The sequence below is a fragment of the Mya arenaria genome, chromosome 11 (assembly GCF_026914265.1).
Source record: "Mya arenaria isolate MELC-2E11 chromosome 11, ASM2691426v1".
Lineage (NCBI taxonomy): Eukaryota > Metazoa > Mollusca > Bivalvia > Myida > Myidae > Mya > Mya arenaria.
Window position 1 is genome coordinate 25,485,010 of NC_069132.1, and position 16,357 is coordinate 25,501,366.

Genomic DNA, 16,357 nt, shown 5'->3' on the forward strand with positions numbered 1-16,357 from the left:
CGAGAGCGGTCAACTTTAACTCAGTGGTTACTTCCCTTTGCTTCCGAGTGAGCTCTCTGCGTAAGAGATTTGGACGGCGTGTGACCCGAACTCGATAAGAAGACGTTTTCAATTATTTAATTCTGTCCATTTCTTTTAAGTACTGTTTTAGTATCTATTTTTATATAACATTATTTTTTATAACTTCTGATGATTTGTATGGATTGGTTGTATGTAGCCGTAAAGTTTCGCAACAGATCCCTTCAGAGAAAAGTATGCTCGAGCCTGTAGGGGTCTGTTGCGTGTTTGCGTCAACAACAACAACAACAACAACAACAACAACAACAACACTACTACTACTGATGATGATGGGAAGTTGCTTTTCACTATGTAGACTGAAACACCTTTAGTGTTTTATTGACTACGATAACATTGTAGATCCTTTATCATTAATCATTATAAGGTGCACCTTAATTTTAATTAACAAAACTTTTGTTACGAGACATACCATTAACTCGGCAACATGAAATATTTAACTTGTATTAAAAGACTTAACAAATAATTGTGTTAAAAGATGTTCATTATCTGGACACAGTTCATTGAAAATCGTATTGTTTAAGCTGGAAAACATTGAACATTGTTAATTTTGTCGTGAATTCGCTTCAACTTTTACGGTATAAACTATACATACATAATTTTATACACGCCAATTCAGTATCAAGAAACGCCAATAAAAGCACTAAAATATAGTATATAGATCATTCTATTAGAAAGTTAATAAAATGGACACACAACTATGATTTATTCTTTGGTACAAGGCAAATACGACAGGGAATGCGGATAACGCATCAATTTAGCGTCACGAAGTGTTAAGTACTACAGTCGAAACCCGTTGGCTCGATATCGCTTGGCCCGATTTGCTCATTGGTTCGAACTTGATGTAGAGGATCGATTTTTACTCTATATAGAGATGTAAGCATTCCCGCTTGACTCGATATTTGCGAGGCTCGAAGTATTTTTGCTGGTCCCTGGGACCCAATAGGGTTCGACTGTTTATCGGAATTACCTTCTCACAAGAAATGTATATTAACGATGCAATCTCCCTACCAAGTAAGATTTGCTATAATGAAAACAAATATTTAAATATACCAAGAAGGATGAATAAATGTCAAAAACAATGGTTTTTATGAAGGGTACTGAGTTCAATTTGAAAGAAGGATGCAGAAAACACGGTATTTCTACTATATGAGACGATAGTAGATTACTGTAAATCTTTTAGCATTCACCAATCATTTAATATTTTTCAGTTTTTAGCTATTAAATATACGGTTACAATCTTGTTGTCAGTAATTAATATTTTCCATAAATGCATTATTTAGTAAGTAGTTAAAGGTTTATTAATAAAAAGTGATGTTTGTTATACATGTGTATGTATTGATTTTGAATAAGAGTGTCACTTTAACGCTAGGCAGTAAAAACGTAAATTGAAGGTTTAGTTGAATCGTGAAGTCAAATTATGTAAATGTCAAAGTTTCCTACATCAAGGAATTCTACATATTTGTAAGAACTCGCTTTAAACATTGATGTGGAAATGAAAAAACAACAATATACAACTACATGAAGTAATACTCGTGGCCAAATATGACGCCCTTACAAATTTAAGATTTTGGTAAATACGACTTAGATACTCTATTGAAAATGGCGGCTGAACACTAACACCCAAGTTCTATCATGCACCGTCTTTTTAAAAGCACCATACCACAGCGTTTACTGTGTGGCTGCTACATTTTACGGGCATATATGGCATTCAGTGTCGGATCTGTTAAAAGTCTGGTCAGGACAGACATCCAATGAATACGATACATGTATATATGAAAAACAATAAAAGGCTGTTTATATCGTGAGTAATTGAAACATTCACAGTGGTTGTGTATTTTCCACGGAGTTTTCCATAAGGGCACAATGTTGCAGCATACAATATCCCACAAACACCTTCCTGAATCAGCGTGACTGTCGGAGACTTGGAATAAAACCGCATTGGACGAGTCCAGTTCGTAAGAGGATAGACAGCTTTAAATGAGTTTGCATGACGACGATTTGTACAGATACGGGAAGTGCATGAACGGGACAATTGTAAATATTTCGCTGACTAAATTAACATCACATATATGTATTGAAATGATGCCAAAGAGAAAGCTTTTTATCAGAGGCTATTTTGAAAATGAAAATCGGAGCCAGTCCGAAGTATTTGTGGCTGCAGCGGTAGTTGAGCGTATATAAAAGGTAAAACCTAATGCTAACACTATCTGCTTTTTCATATGTCGTCAAAACAATATCTGCAAAGGCAGTGAAGTTTTATAGTGCTTGGCTCATATAATATTTCTTTGGTGCTTTGTACACATACTGATTATACCATCATTTCTATAACTTAAGACGCGTACTTTGCCGTGGAAACAGAAATGGGGGCACATAAACATGTGTATTTGCCATGTTTACGAAAAGCTCGGTCAGAGATATCGTGAAGGTTTACTCGGCGACGAAAATAATCCAAAAAGAAATGGACGGATCCTGCTTGGTTCACAGATTTTCGCATTCTAATTTGCATCGTCTCGCATCTCGGATAAAAGGAAAAATTAAACATCACGCGCATCGACAGACATTTAAAACTCCATTGGAACATTCTCGGAAGTGGCGTTTGCACAATATACGTACTCGATGAGTGGCAAAAACTTTCAACAGCTGTTGACTGCTCCTTTAAAAATACTGTGGATATGGATAATTTCAGAGGTATTAGGTGCTTACACAAATGTGTGTAAGAATTTTATTGCAAAATCCGAATGGAAAACATACTTCTATAACTCTTCAATGTTACCATAATATTTAATGCTTTTATAAGTGTATACAAATAATTGAATTATAAAAAAGTAGGTCACAGTTGTTGACGTGTGATTAATTTTGCGAAATCGAAAGTACGTGGCAAAGAAAGGAGCTACAAAATACTCACATACTCACACAAACGCTGTACGTGCAGCAAACTATTGGATATATTTCATTGAAGGTGATAGATGATATACTGCATACTTGCATTATTAATAGATTTGAAGAAGGAAGTACTCGATAGTGTAGTTTTAACCTAAATCGATGCAGTACCGTGGCCGCGACAGTTAATTCATCAAATAAAAAAACAACCTGACGAGCCTTTGTGAAAGCCATGGAATCAGATTAATTTTAAATACGAACTATTTTAAGGTAATTTTACATCAACATATTGTGGCCATTAGCCACAGTTTTTGGCGTTCAGATAATATTTTAATTATTAAATAATGATAAATGATGATGATCATAATTTTGACTGTTCATGTACATAAATAACATTATACAGCTTCAGTTATACATGTACTGTATATTGCGCGTCAGAAATATTTTGCATTTATATGTGTTATGCAAACAAATCATTTGTAAGCGTATTGACATGAACATGTACTGAAGACTACGTTGTTTAAATGTTAGGCAAAAAGTATTCTTGTTACTGTAACAATAATACCATGCTTTCTGCCCTGACATTTAAACAACTTACTGAATGATTCATTTAAAAAATAATACAATTTTGACATTACAAAATGAAGTGGTTTCATCCCAAGATGACTTTAGAAAAGTTAAACGTAAAGTTATAATTCGTCGTTGTTGCAGTTGTTTACAAATATTTTACAATCATTATTGCAGGTATAGGTTTTTCATTTTTAACAATGGATATTCCGCAAACCGTCGTTCGGTTTCTTCAGGAAGACAGGGCATTGAGGGTGGTCGATACTAGAACTCCATACCATGATTTGTTCGTCTGCATGTGTGATATTCTTTTTGGCGATGTTGATAAAGCACCAGCTCAGCTTCGCAAAGTTATCAAAGAGTCTATGATTAATGGCAGAAAAGAGGTTGTTTCCATGTTGCTCAGTTTGTTTGAAACCGGTAATTCATTTGGAAATGAAGCAGGTACCAAAACACTGCAAGATGACCAAAAAGCGTTAGATGATTTAAGAAATAAATTGGAAAAGGATATTCTTCTTATGCCATACAGTGATGTTCAACACACCAATGTCTACTTGCACTGCTTCGCGATATTCTTCAAAATCGACATTTTTGTAGCATCCCCAAGACCAAAGCCGGCTTGGAGATATTATCCAAGTATGAATTTGACACTTAGCAGAGAATTAAGGGTAGGCTCAAACGTCTTGCAAGACAGGGACGGAAACAGACCCGGTCGTGGGGAAGTAAGGCTGCTTATGTTGTACAGAGGGCACAGTAACACGTTCTGTCCAATTAGGAATAGAGGGGAATTGGAAGTTCCAAGAATTCACGGGCTATTAGAAGTTTATGCTCGAAGGTTGAAAGGTAAATCAACAAGTAGTTAAATATACGTTTACAATTAAAATGACTGATTTATGCAACATAATGTAGCGACACATCTCTTAAAAGTTATTAACGAAAACACGATTGTAAAACATACTAAATTTAGTTATGTAGTGATCTGTGTCGACATGAATATATAAACAAATATAGCAATGGTCTACTTTAACTGTGTACATGCAAAGCGTTGTCTTGTTTTATGCAATTCTTTATATTTCGTTGTTCCCGATTTTATTGAGCAATAGTTTTATATCATTTGATATTTTTTCTTAAAAACATTCAACTTAAATTGAAATCGTTTCCTTTGAAGAGTGTTGTCCAATCGATATTGAAATACCTGAAAGTTTCCTGCGATTGTTCAAAACGAATATTTCAAGGTTACGGCAGTACCAAAGTGTACTGCGACAGATCGGGCCAACATTTCGGTACGTACGAGGCGACTTAGGTTATTGTATCTGCTGTATTAGCAGTGTAGTTGATTATAAAATTATATATCTATAATCGATTTGGTTTTATATTCAAAGGCAATTATGAATGGTAATAATTAACATTCGTCTGTACAGGAAACGAACTCGTGCGTGATTCTTTTTATCTTTTTTGCTTTTGTAACAATTGAATGAACTCAACCTTGACTAAACAAATGTACATTTCGTTGTCTTTGTATGGCATGTTCTTATAATTTTCTACAAGCTGTTTATCCAAAATATCGTTTATCCGAATTATTTATCTAGGTCGCGATGACTTCGGATTAACGGGTGTATACATGTATTTTCTTTTAATTTTAATATTGATTTTGCCGATACACGTTGCATTACTACAGCTTAAGCTTTATGTTTGAAGTCAAAAGACACGGATAGAAATGTGAAGTTTCAGAAATTACTATCGTTTACTGATAAATGCACACCCAATTTGTCAAATTGAATTATAATATGCAATTAGTGATCGTTATTACCGTACAATGTTGTTATTATTTTAGTGAAGAGCTTGTCCGTAATGATGAAACCTACATGCAAGAACCGGGCCTTTTTCAAAGGAGAGGAATACCAGATATCACCGTGATCCTTGACCTAGTAGAAAGGCAAAATGACTCCCTACCTCGAAAAGTTCTTTACCAGGTGAACCGCAAAACAAACCAAGTTTTAAAGATTAACAATTATTTACGCTTTTATCATAGTTCTTTGTGTTGAATATCAATATTTTCCGTCTTACAATTTAGCACTTTTGAGTCAGTGATATTACAGGAAATAAATTAACATGTATTTCGTATAGAGACCTCATCAATACTGTTAATGTTGACTTTGGGTTATCTTTTAGTTGGGCCTAAAAAAAAAAACATTTGGTTCGGGTTACCCGACCCTACCTACGGAAAAGGCGCCGACCCTACCGTTTTTATAGTCAGTTTGAAAAAAAAAATGAAAAACTAAAAAAAAATAAAAAATAAAAAAATCTTTTTTTTTTTAATTGCTTTTCAATATGTAGTTTAAAACCTTAAATGCTTATACACAGAAGATAACTTTAACACCATTCTCCAATGATGAAAATAACATTCTAATATAAAGCCTAATTAAAAAAAAAAAAGCCTACCTACCCTACCTATTTTTGAAAAGGATGTAACCCTAACCAAACAATTTTTTTTAGGCCTTGATATTGAAAATGTTTCAATTAATACCCTTGCCCTTACTGACTCAACTAAAACGTTTATTTGAATACAAGTATCTCATATTTGTTACAGGTTTTAGTGAAAGAGTTGCATCTTCATGTATTAGAAAATATCCACGGAAACAAAGCCTTCGAGAGAGGTAAATACATACACAAAAGGGATTAAATGTTTATATTGATAAAATACGCAAACACGAGTGTGAGTCGAACACCGTTTTGGCATGTTGTGTGCAAACAACCATTTACAAAATCAAAAGCTCCTTTATTGAACTTAAAAAAAAACGATCTAGGAATGAATCAACTGATTTCAAATGAAGGTATTGAATTACCAATCCAATGATGAAATAATGCTTAATGTAAATAAAACAATTTAAGTATCTTACGTGCAAAAAACAACGACACAAAAATATCAAATAAGAAAAATGCTAAAATTATTGTAACAAATATATAAAACTAAAACATGAAAATATTACAGTTATTGTAAAATTTTATTTTCAGAGATATTGTTCATTAAACGATACCGGGCTCTGAAGCGTTTGCAAGAGGCGATATGGAGGTTCCAGACGCTGATGCACCAATTCAACGACAAACACGAGGAGCTTAAAGAAAGACGATTAACGATGAACAAGGCAGTTATCGGGACGTCTGTAACAGGCATTCTAGGTGGAGCAATGGGCATTGCGGGCCTCGTTTTGACCCCCTTTACTGCCGGATTGTCCCTAGGGTTGACCATAGCTGGCGGTGTTGTTGGTGTTGGTAGCGGTGCTGTACAGGGGGGCTTCAGAATTAACGAAGTGGTCAAACAGAACCAGACCACGCATAAGATGAAGGAAGATTTAGAATCGGTTGAAAGAGATATCAATGAGGCCCTTCGTGAAGTCGACGTCTATTTTCGGGAAACAAGTACTATTGAACGTCAGTTTGATGACTCAGGTGGAGCGCTACAGAGCGTCATGTCCGTTGGCTCCATTTTGAGGTCCGTACACAGCATAATTGGTGTTGCTATAGCAGCTGCTCGAGTTGGGACAACAGCTGCTGTTGCCGCAGCATCCATTTTGGGACCGGTTGGCCTGTTGTTCGACATTGGCTTTCTCGCCGAGGCTGCTCATAACACAACACATGGCGGAAAAACGGATGCCGGACTGATGATCGAGTGTTTCGTTGCCTTCCAAAAGATCTTTATAACCCACTACCGCGGGAACAGCCACAATGATGCTGACTTAGTTGACCATATCTTGAGAGAGTGAAACAGGGGAAGTAATCCATGACCAATCATACGTACATTGACTGGCTACGCAGTGCGTTTTGTGAATTTCACAAGGTTACACATCCGACTAAAAGTACTATTTAACGACATTAGTGTAAACATGTACGGTCAATATTGAGAACAGTTCATTAGAATAGCGAGTTGGCCTGATTTCAAATAAGGCGTGCTGTGTTAAGAAATAGTACAGATTGTTCATTTAAAATGTTTTATCGTTTGCTACTTCAATAATACCATGACAACTGCTTAAAGTCCATATATAATGTTAACTGATTAATTAAGGCACTATAACTAAATCAAATCATTGATAGATACAGGGTACACATAAATGCACATTACAAGTTTAAATGTGCATTTATTGATCAAAATATGCATTATTGGAGTTATTTTGCATTAAATGTATTATGAACTTTGTTTCAAACTAATTGTCGTAAAAGCAAATCGAAATATTGTGCGAATGTTCTTCAGTCATATATAAAGCAGAATTTATTTATTATTAATGATCTGTATATCAAATTTTATAGATCAGTTGTTTATACTGCGGTACAAATGTACTTGTTTTAATAGTTTACTTGTTTGCTATTTGTATAAATGTAAGCCATTTCATTCTATTAATATGATTACGTGTCATGTTGATCTATATTACGTACGTATTGTGTGTAATATTTCAATGTGTATTCTCAAACAGTACGAACGAGGGGCATTCCAGATGTAATGTTTCTGTTTCCAGTTTAGAATTACACTGCTTAAATTCACCTGAAACCCTTTCATCATATTCAATATATGTATGTAAAGTATTAAAAACATGTTTTGACATTTATTTGAACAATAATATTCCTTAGCTTACCTTTTCCTCCTTTTAACGAAAAACAGAAAGTCGATTACTAAAGCTGTTTTTGTGTTCAACATTTAAAACATCTCTCCTTTATATAAACGTATCTGTATTACAAAATCATTGTTTATATTAAATAATGTGAACGTATGACGGATCATACGCTTTTAAAAGTCTTGTTAAAGTGATCACCAGCCAATTGCATAAACTTTGTTAAATTGTTCACAGAATTTCTGTCTGTTAGTTCGCACATATCAATAATTTGATTGATTGATAGCAGTTATTATTCCCTACCGAAACGATGGTATTGGGAAGGGGATATCGCTTTTGCCGTTCTTCGTGCGTACTTTCGTCCATCCATCTGTTTTCTCCTCCGGAACCATATCTTAATAGCAATTTGTCAGATTATGTTCCCCTTGATCAATCTCGACCGCTGATAAAACTGGGTTACAAGTAATCAATAACTATTTTACTAGGTCAAATCTTAGAAAAATCTTTGGTACACACTAAAGGCATATTTGCACCACCATTCATCACACCTGATCAGAATGTTTCCCCTCTTCATCAAAGATTTAAGGTCACTATGTCAAATCTAAAAAAAAGAGATTGGTAACTGGTTGCTGGAGGCAATATATCTGGTCCAATATTTATTAAACTTAATCAGAATGTTTTCCTTAATGAAATCATTGAATAGTTTGAAACTGGGTCACATGAGGTCAAAATGTAGGTCCCTAGGTCAAATCTTTGAAAATTCATGTCCAGAACCAAATGTGAGTAATGATTATTCCGACTTCTTCAGACATGAGTCACATGGGGTCAAAAACTAGGGCATAAGGTCAAATCTTGGGAACAAACAGAGGTAATATATCTGCTCCTATCTTGATGAACCTTAATCAGAATATTTGCCTCGATCACATTTTTGAAAAACCTTTGAAACACTCTGAAGGGATATATCTCCAATATTTCTGGTCCATTACCTTCATGATGTAATCAGAATATTTGCATTGATGAAATAATTACTAGTTTTAAATTGTGTTATGTTGGGTCAAACACCAGTAAGAGGCCATCACTCTACAGCAGTATTGCATGGTTTGGTTGGAACTTTTCATCAACACGTGATTTCCATGCCATCTTCTTTGCCTTATCTGGTGGGGATATCAATTTAACGAATTTTCTTGTTGGGTAAATATTGACCAATCAATAAAGTTTTCGGCTACCTTGGACCAAACCAACTTAACCACTTTTATTCAAACGGCTATAGATTTCACTAGTACATTTAACACAGTATAAGTATACTTGATTTTGCTGAATATTGTGACATGCTTAAATTACTGTATGTTATCATGTCAGAGAGATTGACATAGCTTCTAGGTGATTATATTTTCTTTTTGTAATGGATATCTGTTTTGTCCGTAAAGAACGTATCAAAATAGTTTCACTGTGTGTGACTACTGGGTACTAATGGGACCAGTGAAATCAACACTGGGCTGGCATTCATATAGCATCTGAAGACTTTTACTTAAAAAAGTCACTTCTAATTTAAGTATCTCATTAGTCATATGACATGAACACTTATTAATCTCCGAAATACGTTATTTTCATTGAGTTTATTGGAAAATATGTTTACATATCAAAAACATGTTAACGTTTTTTTTAATTTGACAATGAAAAAAAATCAAATAATCGAATATAGTTAGGAAATGACTTACGACGCTTTATGAATACCTCCCAAGTACTTTGAAGTTGATTATTTTTTAAATTGCTCTGTCTACAAGAAAGTCCTGTGATACATACACAATCGGAGTAGTTATCTCAATTATTAATTATATTCGACCTTCGATCCTCGGCACGTGCGCCATTTCTTGGTCTTTCAGGGCAAATTACACCAATTTGAAAGAGCCTACTATTGACTATTGAATATATAGGATTATTTTAGTGGTGTCCGACCTTTACACGGGCTTTTGTTCTATACGTTATGCTTTAAATCTAGTTTGATAGCTGGCTAAATCTTAAGCAGGCTAAAGAAAATAATTGTATTCACCCTGTTCTTAACTTGAAAAACTAAAGCAAAATGCTAAGAATCTATTGTAAATATACACCATTCAAAAGCCTTAATCATTCCTTTTCATAATGTGTGTAATACTCACCATTTAAAAGCCAATGGCATTCCGTGTGATAAGATGTGTACTATTTTTACTTACATATGAATCAGAAAATCTTATTAGTTGATACTTTTGTATTTACCCTCACAGTGAATTGGTTGTTTATTTGACCTTGCCATGAAAGTATTGCGTTGTTATAAAACATTATGTTTATGTATCTGTTGTAGTATTTGGTGTATTGACAATATCTTTATTTTGATTCATACTTTGTGATTAATAAGAAAACCACTTAGGATAAATGAAAAACTGTAATCATTGTAAACCAACGTGATAAGCTTGTTATTGGCATAATATTTTATTAACTCATGTACTTTATTATCTAGAGGATCTTTTCGATTCGTTTGTTTGTATTGTTGAATGGATTTTCCATGTTTTATTGTGTTTAGTATCATATTTTGACTTATAAACTTTATACAAAAAGTAATATGAAGGAAAACGTACTGCAATCATTGTTTTGATGTAACTATTGAATCGTCCTTGTGAAAAATGTTTTTTCATGTTTTTGTTGTTGTTTTAAACTAATATTTTCTTGAATAAAAATAATTTTTAACCACTATTAATGTTTGATCTACCGAATGTATTTCATTGTTATCTGGCATGTGGTTTGAAACGTACTATATTTTAATGGTCATTTATATTTTTTTTATTGAACATGTTTTCGTATACAACATATTCGGATAGTGTCGACGTTTTGGTGTATATTTGTGTGAAGTAGACTCCTCTGAATCTCAGGTTCAATATAAGAACGTTAAGTATCAGAAATGTCAGCTGCTTGTACCATCCGTACAGATTTTGAATATTATGAAGTAAACATTGAAACGTGGTTCAGTGAAAAACAAAATGATGTTCATTAATGATAATCGAATACCTTTAAGTTTTTCATCTTTTTCAAATGGAAGAACAACGATAAGTTATAATACTCTTTCCCATTTTGTACCGTGTATCGGGATCAGCACATTTGTACTTGTCGAAAACCTGAACCACCACGAAGCATACTCAAAACTGACGCAGCATTTTGACATCAATGCAATAATTTCAAGACTCATAAATGTGTTGAACAGTGACCATTTCTAATAAAGTGACACTCTTATTCCAAATCAATACATACAAATTTATAACAAACATCAATGTTGACTGAGAAATCTTTTTACAAAATAGTGCATTTATGGAAAATATTAATTACTGAAAACACAATTGTTACCGTGTATTTAATAGCTGAAAATGCAAAAATATTAAATGATTGGTGAGTGCTAAAAGATTCACTATGGTCTACTATAGTCTCATAAGGTAGAAATAACGTGGTTTCTGCACATTTCTTTCAAATTAAACAGGGTATCCTTCATAAAAACATTGTTTTTGACATTTATTCATTCTTTTTGGAATATTAAAACAATATTATTAATTGTGGTAAATCTTATTTAGGAATAAGAGTGCATCTTTAAATCACTTAGATTCATAGGACTAGCGACAATTTGCTTTTTTGCCCGTGAATACCATTAATATTATATTAACACTATCAACTTTATGCTATTAATTTTTAAATGCGAAACTCCGTTTTATGCGGACTACAAAGAATGATTAAAATAATGCATAAACAAATATATTTATAAAATCACGTGATACGCTGGTAAACGGGTATATATAAAAGTAAAACCAGCAAAAAACTTGCATTATAAACATAAAGTTATACACATTATAACATAGCAAGAAGTATTTGTAATATCATCTATAGATATGTTTGCATTAAATAGTTGGTATAACTTTATTATTGTGCCAATATGTATCTACAGTACATGTGTAATTAGTGAAGGTTTACATGAAGTGAAATGATCAATATCTTTATGCAGATAAATTACATTGTATAAATGGAATATACATGAAGCAGTCTAACATCTATAAAGATAACATTAGATATAATACTGCCGGTTACCTCGGCAAGCTTTCTTGGCTGTAGAACAACTAATTAAAAGTACACGTAAGTATTGATTGCCTTACTATTTTCGATGATGAGTTGTAACATTTGATTAATTTTACATGATAAATAATGATAACCGCATTTCATTAAACAATTAACACACCTATTTAAGCGACAAAAGTGTATAAGTGACGAAATATGAATAGTGTATATACGCTAACATATAGTGTATGTTAATGTATAAAACTCAAAATTTAATACAAAGACGAGCGAAAACGTTTGATTATCTGAATTATTTCGGAGTGCTAAACTATGTCACTAATGGAATCGCGATCAAATTCTGTGGTAGAAACCATTAAGGATGATCCGCCTGAAGCAACCAAAAAGGAGTCGACAGAAAACGACTTGAAGCCTATGTTTGATAAAGAGACGATTACGGAAGATTTGTTAAATGATGACGATGATGATGGATTTAACACCAGTGGTCATTTTACACGCTCAGGAAAATACTCATCAATGCCTGGGAGAGGAAAACCGAGAAGTTTAAGCATATCTTCCCACGCCAGTGTTTCGTCTCGAAAATCTACCACATCGCTTATATCGGGTTTCAAAAAACTATTTTGGAAGAAGCCCGAAGATGAATTGCAAAATAAATATGAAAACCTTAAAGCAAAAAAGAAGGATGCGGATAAAAGAAATTCAATATTAGAACGCGAAAACGCAGCATTAAGAGTGAAAGTAGATGAACTTGATTCGATCATACAAGTAAGTGAAAAGTGACTATTTATTATTATTATGTAAAGCCATATAATCCAAACACTAAAATTGCACTTATTTTTAATGTTGTTATCAAAACGTTCGCGCTTAGCATTTTTTGACATACAACTCTATTTGTTTTATGTAAATATAATATGAACTCTTTATTTTCAGCTTGTTCAGGTATATGAAAGCAAGATCGAAAATTTTGATCCAAGTCAGGTGCAGTTGTTGTATAAACCACAACATATACAGATTGGCAATGAGAATTCTATGTCGATTGAAGGTGGCTCTTCCGTTTGGTATGAAAAGCTAAATGGTCTGTTGATTACATTCTTCAAAAATCTTCAAGATAAAATAGCTGATTTTGAAGAGGGCCAAAAAAGATACGAAAATGTTACACAAGACTTAAAAATGCTGCAACAAGAATTAGATTCTACAAGAAATGAGCGTCAAATTGTCTTGGAAGCTGTTACGGTATAGCTTTATATATATAATTAATGTCATTATATTTGTTTTTAAATTGCAAACCCTTTCCAAGTCCTTTTAAATGTCGCGGCTAAAAAATATTATCTTAATTATGTCTAATGATGTTTTCACCACTAAATTGTCATGTGCATTAAGATTTTGCCATATATCGATCAACATAAAACTTGATCAAGTAATATATTAAAAATATAATTCATATGTTATAGCAATATTTCATATTAAAAGGAAATGAAAGAAACTTTAAACGACTTGAACGATGACATCAAAGCTAGCCCCTACGACAAAAAGGCACTGAATATTTATTACGCCATTGGCCTGGCAGAGACGAACACCATGGAAAATTGTATCAACGCTTTAAGAAGCTTATCACAAGAGAAAATTGAGCCAACGTCTACGTTTCGAGTCCTCCCTGAAAAGGCAAAGTTAGGCGTAGCAAGAATTTTGAAGAAATATCCCACTCAATCTGCTCAGGGTATGACGTATGCTTTATGACGTTATTAATGCATCTTATGACGAAATGTATGTATTTTATTGCCTACTTAGTTGATCTGATGTGTTTTAATTTTTTGTACTGCCCATTTTGTAATATAAGTTTGGCTTTTAGTCTGTTATCTGTTTGGTATGGTGTTATCATTTAAAGAGGAGAAGGCCGTTACTGATGTTATTATCTGATATATGACGTGATTTGTCCATGTAAATTTCCCATATACACGACATAAGCCATGTCATCTCATATTTATATATTGACATTACTCGTGGTCCAGTCACTTTGCATGTTTGATAACAGATTATTTGTTTTAAATGCTATATGATTCTTCTTATGTTGTATTGATTATTGTATTGTGTCAATAACATGCAATAACTCGGCATTAAAGGCACTAGACACCAGATGGTCCCCAAATCAGCAAAATTTATACAGTTTTTCCTCAAAACAAGCCTAGACTTATAAATACGAACTAATACGAGGCCGATAATACAAAACATTACATGATCAATATTTCGTCGCTGTCTCAGCTGAGTTGACCCGTTTAAAAAACGCTTAATGGTTTCCCAGTACATAGTACATGTATATTTAGCATGTGAAAGTCAAGTTTTAAACTTGTACAGATACATAGATCGATGCTATTTTGAAATTTACTGGGATTTACATGGTAGACAAATCCAGTAAATTTCAAAATATTTTATCGATATGATACAGCAGTAAGAAAAATTAAATGTATTTTACACAACGATATCAATTTCATGTAAGTTTTTGACAAAAATATTAATTTGCAAAGGTATAATCTGGTGTCAAAGCTCTTTAAATTGGAAATTATTCAAAGAAGGGAATGGTTAATTTAAGTTTACAAACGATTTTTTTTCAATTAACCTTTTCAACACATTAACATTCAGGATTGCATTATAGTAACTGTAACTACTAGTATTAACTGTTTTGATCTGACATGTAATAGAAACATTCCTTAATTAAATAGGTTTGCCTGGAATGACAAACGAGAAGTTCCTGAAATGTTTAGAAATGAAAAGCGACACTGATAGCCTTGCCGAGATGGAGCTCAGTCTACCCATTACTCATGACTCGTGTGCCTTTATTTTGTTCCGATGGGTGATGTCTTCAAGAGAAAATAATTCCGAAAAGCTCTGCCGAATATTTCCTAGATTAAAGAACTACGGAACAGGTACGATGTCTTAAAGCGTCCAAGGCCTGATTCACATATACATTTATATGTTGGCATTTGCTTATTTTATGTATAACATCTGTGACATCGTCAGCAGAACTGAGTCATGTTGAGGCATTCACTTTATCTTTAGAAATCATAAATTTTAACGATATTTCCCCAAATATTAATAGAAATGGCACTGATTGCCAGCTTATGAGGGACAGTAATTCGCAAAATGAAGATGTCAATTTTTTCTCTGCAGGACTCATTTTCTCCGACGATGTCAATTCTGTACCATTCCGATACTAGTAGCTGTTGCTATGTTGATAAGCCCAATATTTGCCCCGTTGGTATTTTTGGATGCGTTTATATGGCCAATGAGAAAAATGCATACTTGAATAAAAAAACTTTAGTTTGCAGTGAACAGTCTAATGAAGAAACAAAAGAAGCAGTCGGGGCGGGGTATATTTGCCGCTTGGGGTAAATCTCGTCTAATAAACCGCAGCATATGTCTAGATTACAATCGTCATCTCAAAGGCAAAGTGTAACGTCTAATATAGAAGTAACATCTAACTGCTAACTCATGTAAAGAGGTTTTCTGGTTACAAACCTGCATAATGACAAATATAAGAACCCGATAATGTAGTAACAGGGGAAGGAACTCCAGACTAGCAAAGGGTATTCTTTCCCTTTTCAACATAAACAGAAAGTAAACGTTTTGTAACCCCACTAACCCAAAACACGATTTCGAATTTAAAAAAAAATACGTTTGAAACGTTTTTTTATGGTGCTTATTATCTTTCAGTTCCAGGAAGTATTATGAATCAATCGGGAATGTCTTCGTCATGGTCATTGCAAAGCTGGGATATGGACAGAATTCATGACACGCTTGCAGATCAATTGAAGAATTTGAAGGTTGAATTGATGCAGGAAATTACAAGCCTTATTCAAAAGAACCAGGAAAGTCCTAACTAAAGGTTAAAAGCTTGTTAACTGCTATCTGGTTGATCGTTGCCAAATCGTCGTCGAAGAGATGCAGCTGTATTGCACTAACGGCCGGAAATGTTTATTGGCAAAGTCAGCACAACGAAATTTCTACGTAATATCAAATCATATTTAATTTAAAGTTGCTTATCAGAAACTATTTTTCAGATAGAATGTGGGGTTTATGCTCGAAGGTATTTCGACAGAAACTCATTCATTTTTTTATCATTTACATTTTGGCACCAATAACAATAT

General features: G+C 33.6%; 2 protein-coding genes across 2 annotated transcripts; both read left to right on the forward strand.

Moving 5' to 3' along the window:
- Window positions 1-2,735: 2,735 nt before the first annotated feature.
- LOC128209421 (uncharacterized) lies at window positions 2,736-10,850 on the forward strand. Its single transcript, XM_052913446.1, has 6 exons — window positions 2,736-3,228; window positions 3,703-4,368; window positions 4,694-4,808; window positions 5,360-5,498; window positions 6,116-6,182; window positions 6,541-10,850. The coding sequence occupies exons 2-6, from the start codon at window positions 3,726-3,728 to the stop codon at window positions 7,287-7,289; spliced, it is 1,713 nt and encodes a 570-aa protein (XP_052769406.1). The 5' UTR covers window positions 2,736-3,228; window positions 3,703-3,725; the 3' UTR covers window positions 7,290-10,850.
- Window positions 10,851-12,179: 1,329 nt separating this feature from the next.
- On the forward strand, window positions 12,180-16,089 carry LOC128209949 (uncharacterized). The gene is made up of 7 exons (XM_052914222.1): window positions 12,180-12,275; window positions 12,565-12,980; window positions 13,146-13,448; window positions 13,686-13,932; window positions 14,933-15,136; window positions 15,532-15,598; window positions 15,924-16,089. Exons 2-7 carry the CDS (start codon window positions 12,630-12,632, stop codon window positions 16,000-16,002), a joined length of 1,251 nt encoding a protein of 416 aa, XP_052770182.1. The 5' UTR covers window positions 12,180-12,275; window positions 12,565-12,629; the 3' UTR covers window positions 16,003-16,089.
- Window positions 16,090-16,357: the final 268 nt, after the last annotated feature.

Excerpts from the sequence above, each read along its gene's own strand:
- LOC128209421 (XM_052913446.1), top strand. The coding sequence starts at position 3,726 with ATGGATATTCCGCAAACCGTCGTTCGGTTTCTTCAGGAAGACAGGGCA. Across the intron at positions 4,369-4,693 it reads TTATGCTCGAAGGTTGAAAG|AGTGTTGTCCAATCGATATT; the intron begins GTAAATCAACAA and ends TTTCCTTTGAAG. Across the intron at positions 4,809-5,359 it reads CAGATCGGGCCAACATTTCG|TGAAGAGCTTGTCCGTAATG; the intron begins GTACGTACGAGG and ends TTATTATTTTAG.
- LOC128209949 (XM_052914222.1), top strand. The coding sequence starts at position 12,630 with ATGTTTGATAAAGAGACGATTACGGAAGATTTGTTAAATGATGACGAT. Across the intron at positions 13,449-13,685 it reads TTGTCTTGGAAGCTGTTACG|GAAATGAAAGAAACTTTAAA; the intron begins GTATAGCTTTAT and ends TCATATTAAAAG. Across the intron at positions 15,599-15,923 it reads GGGTATATTTGCCGCTTGGG|TTCCAGGAAGTATTATGAAT; the intron begins GTAAATCTCGTC and ends ATTATCTTTCAG.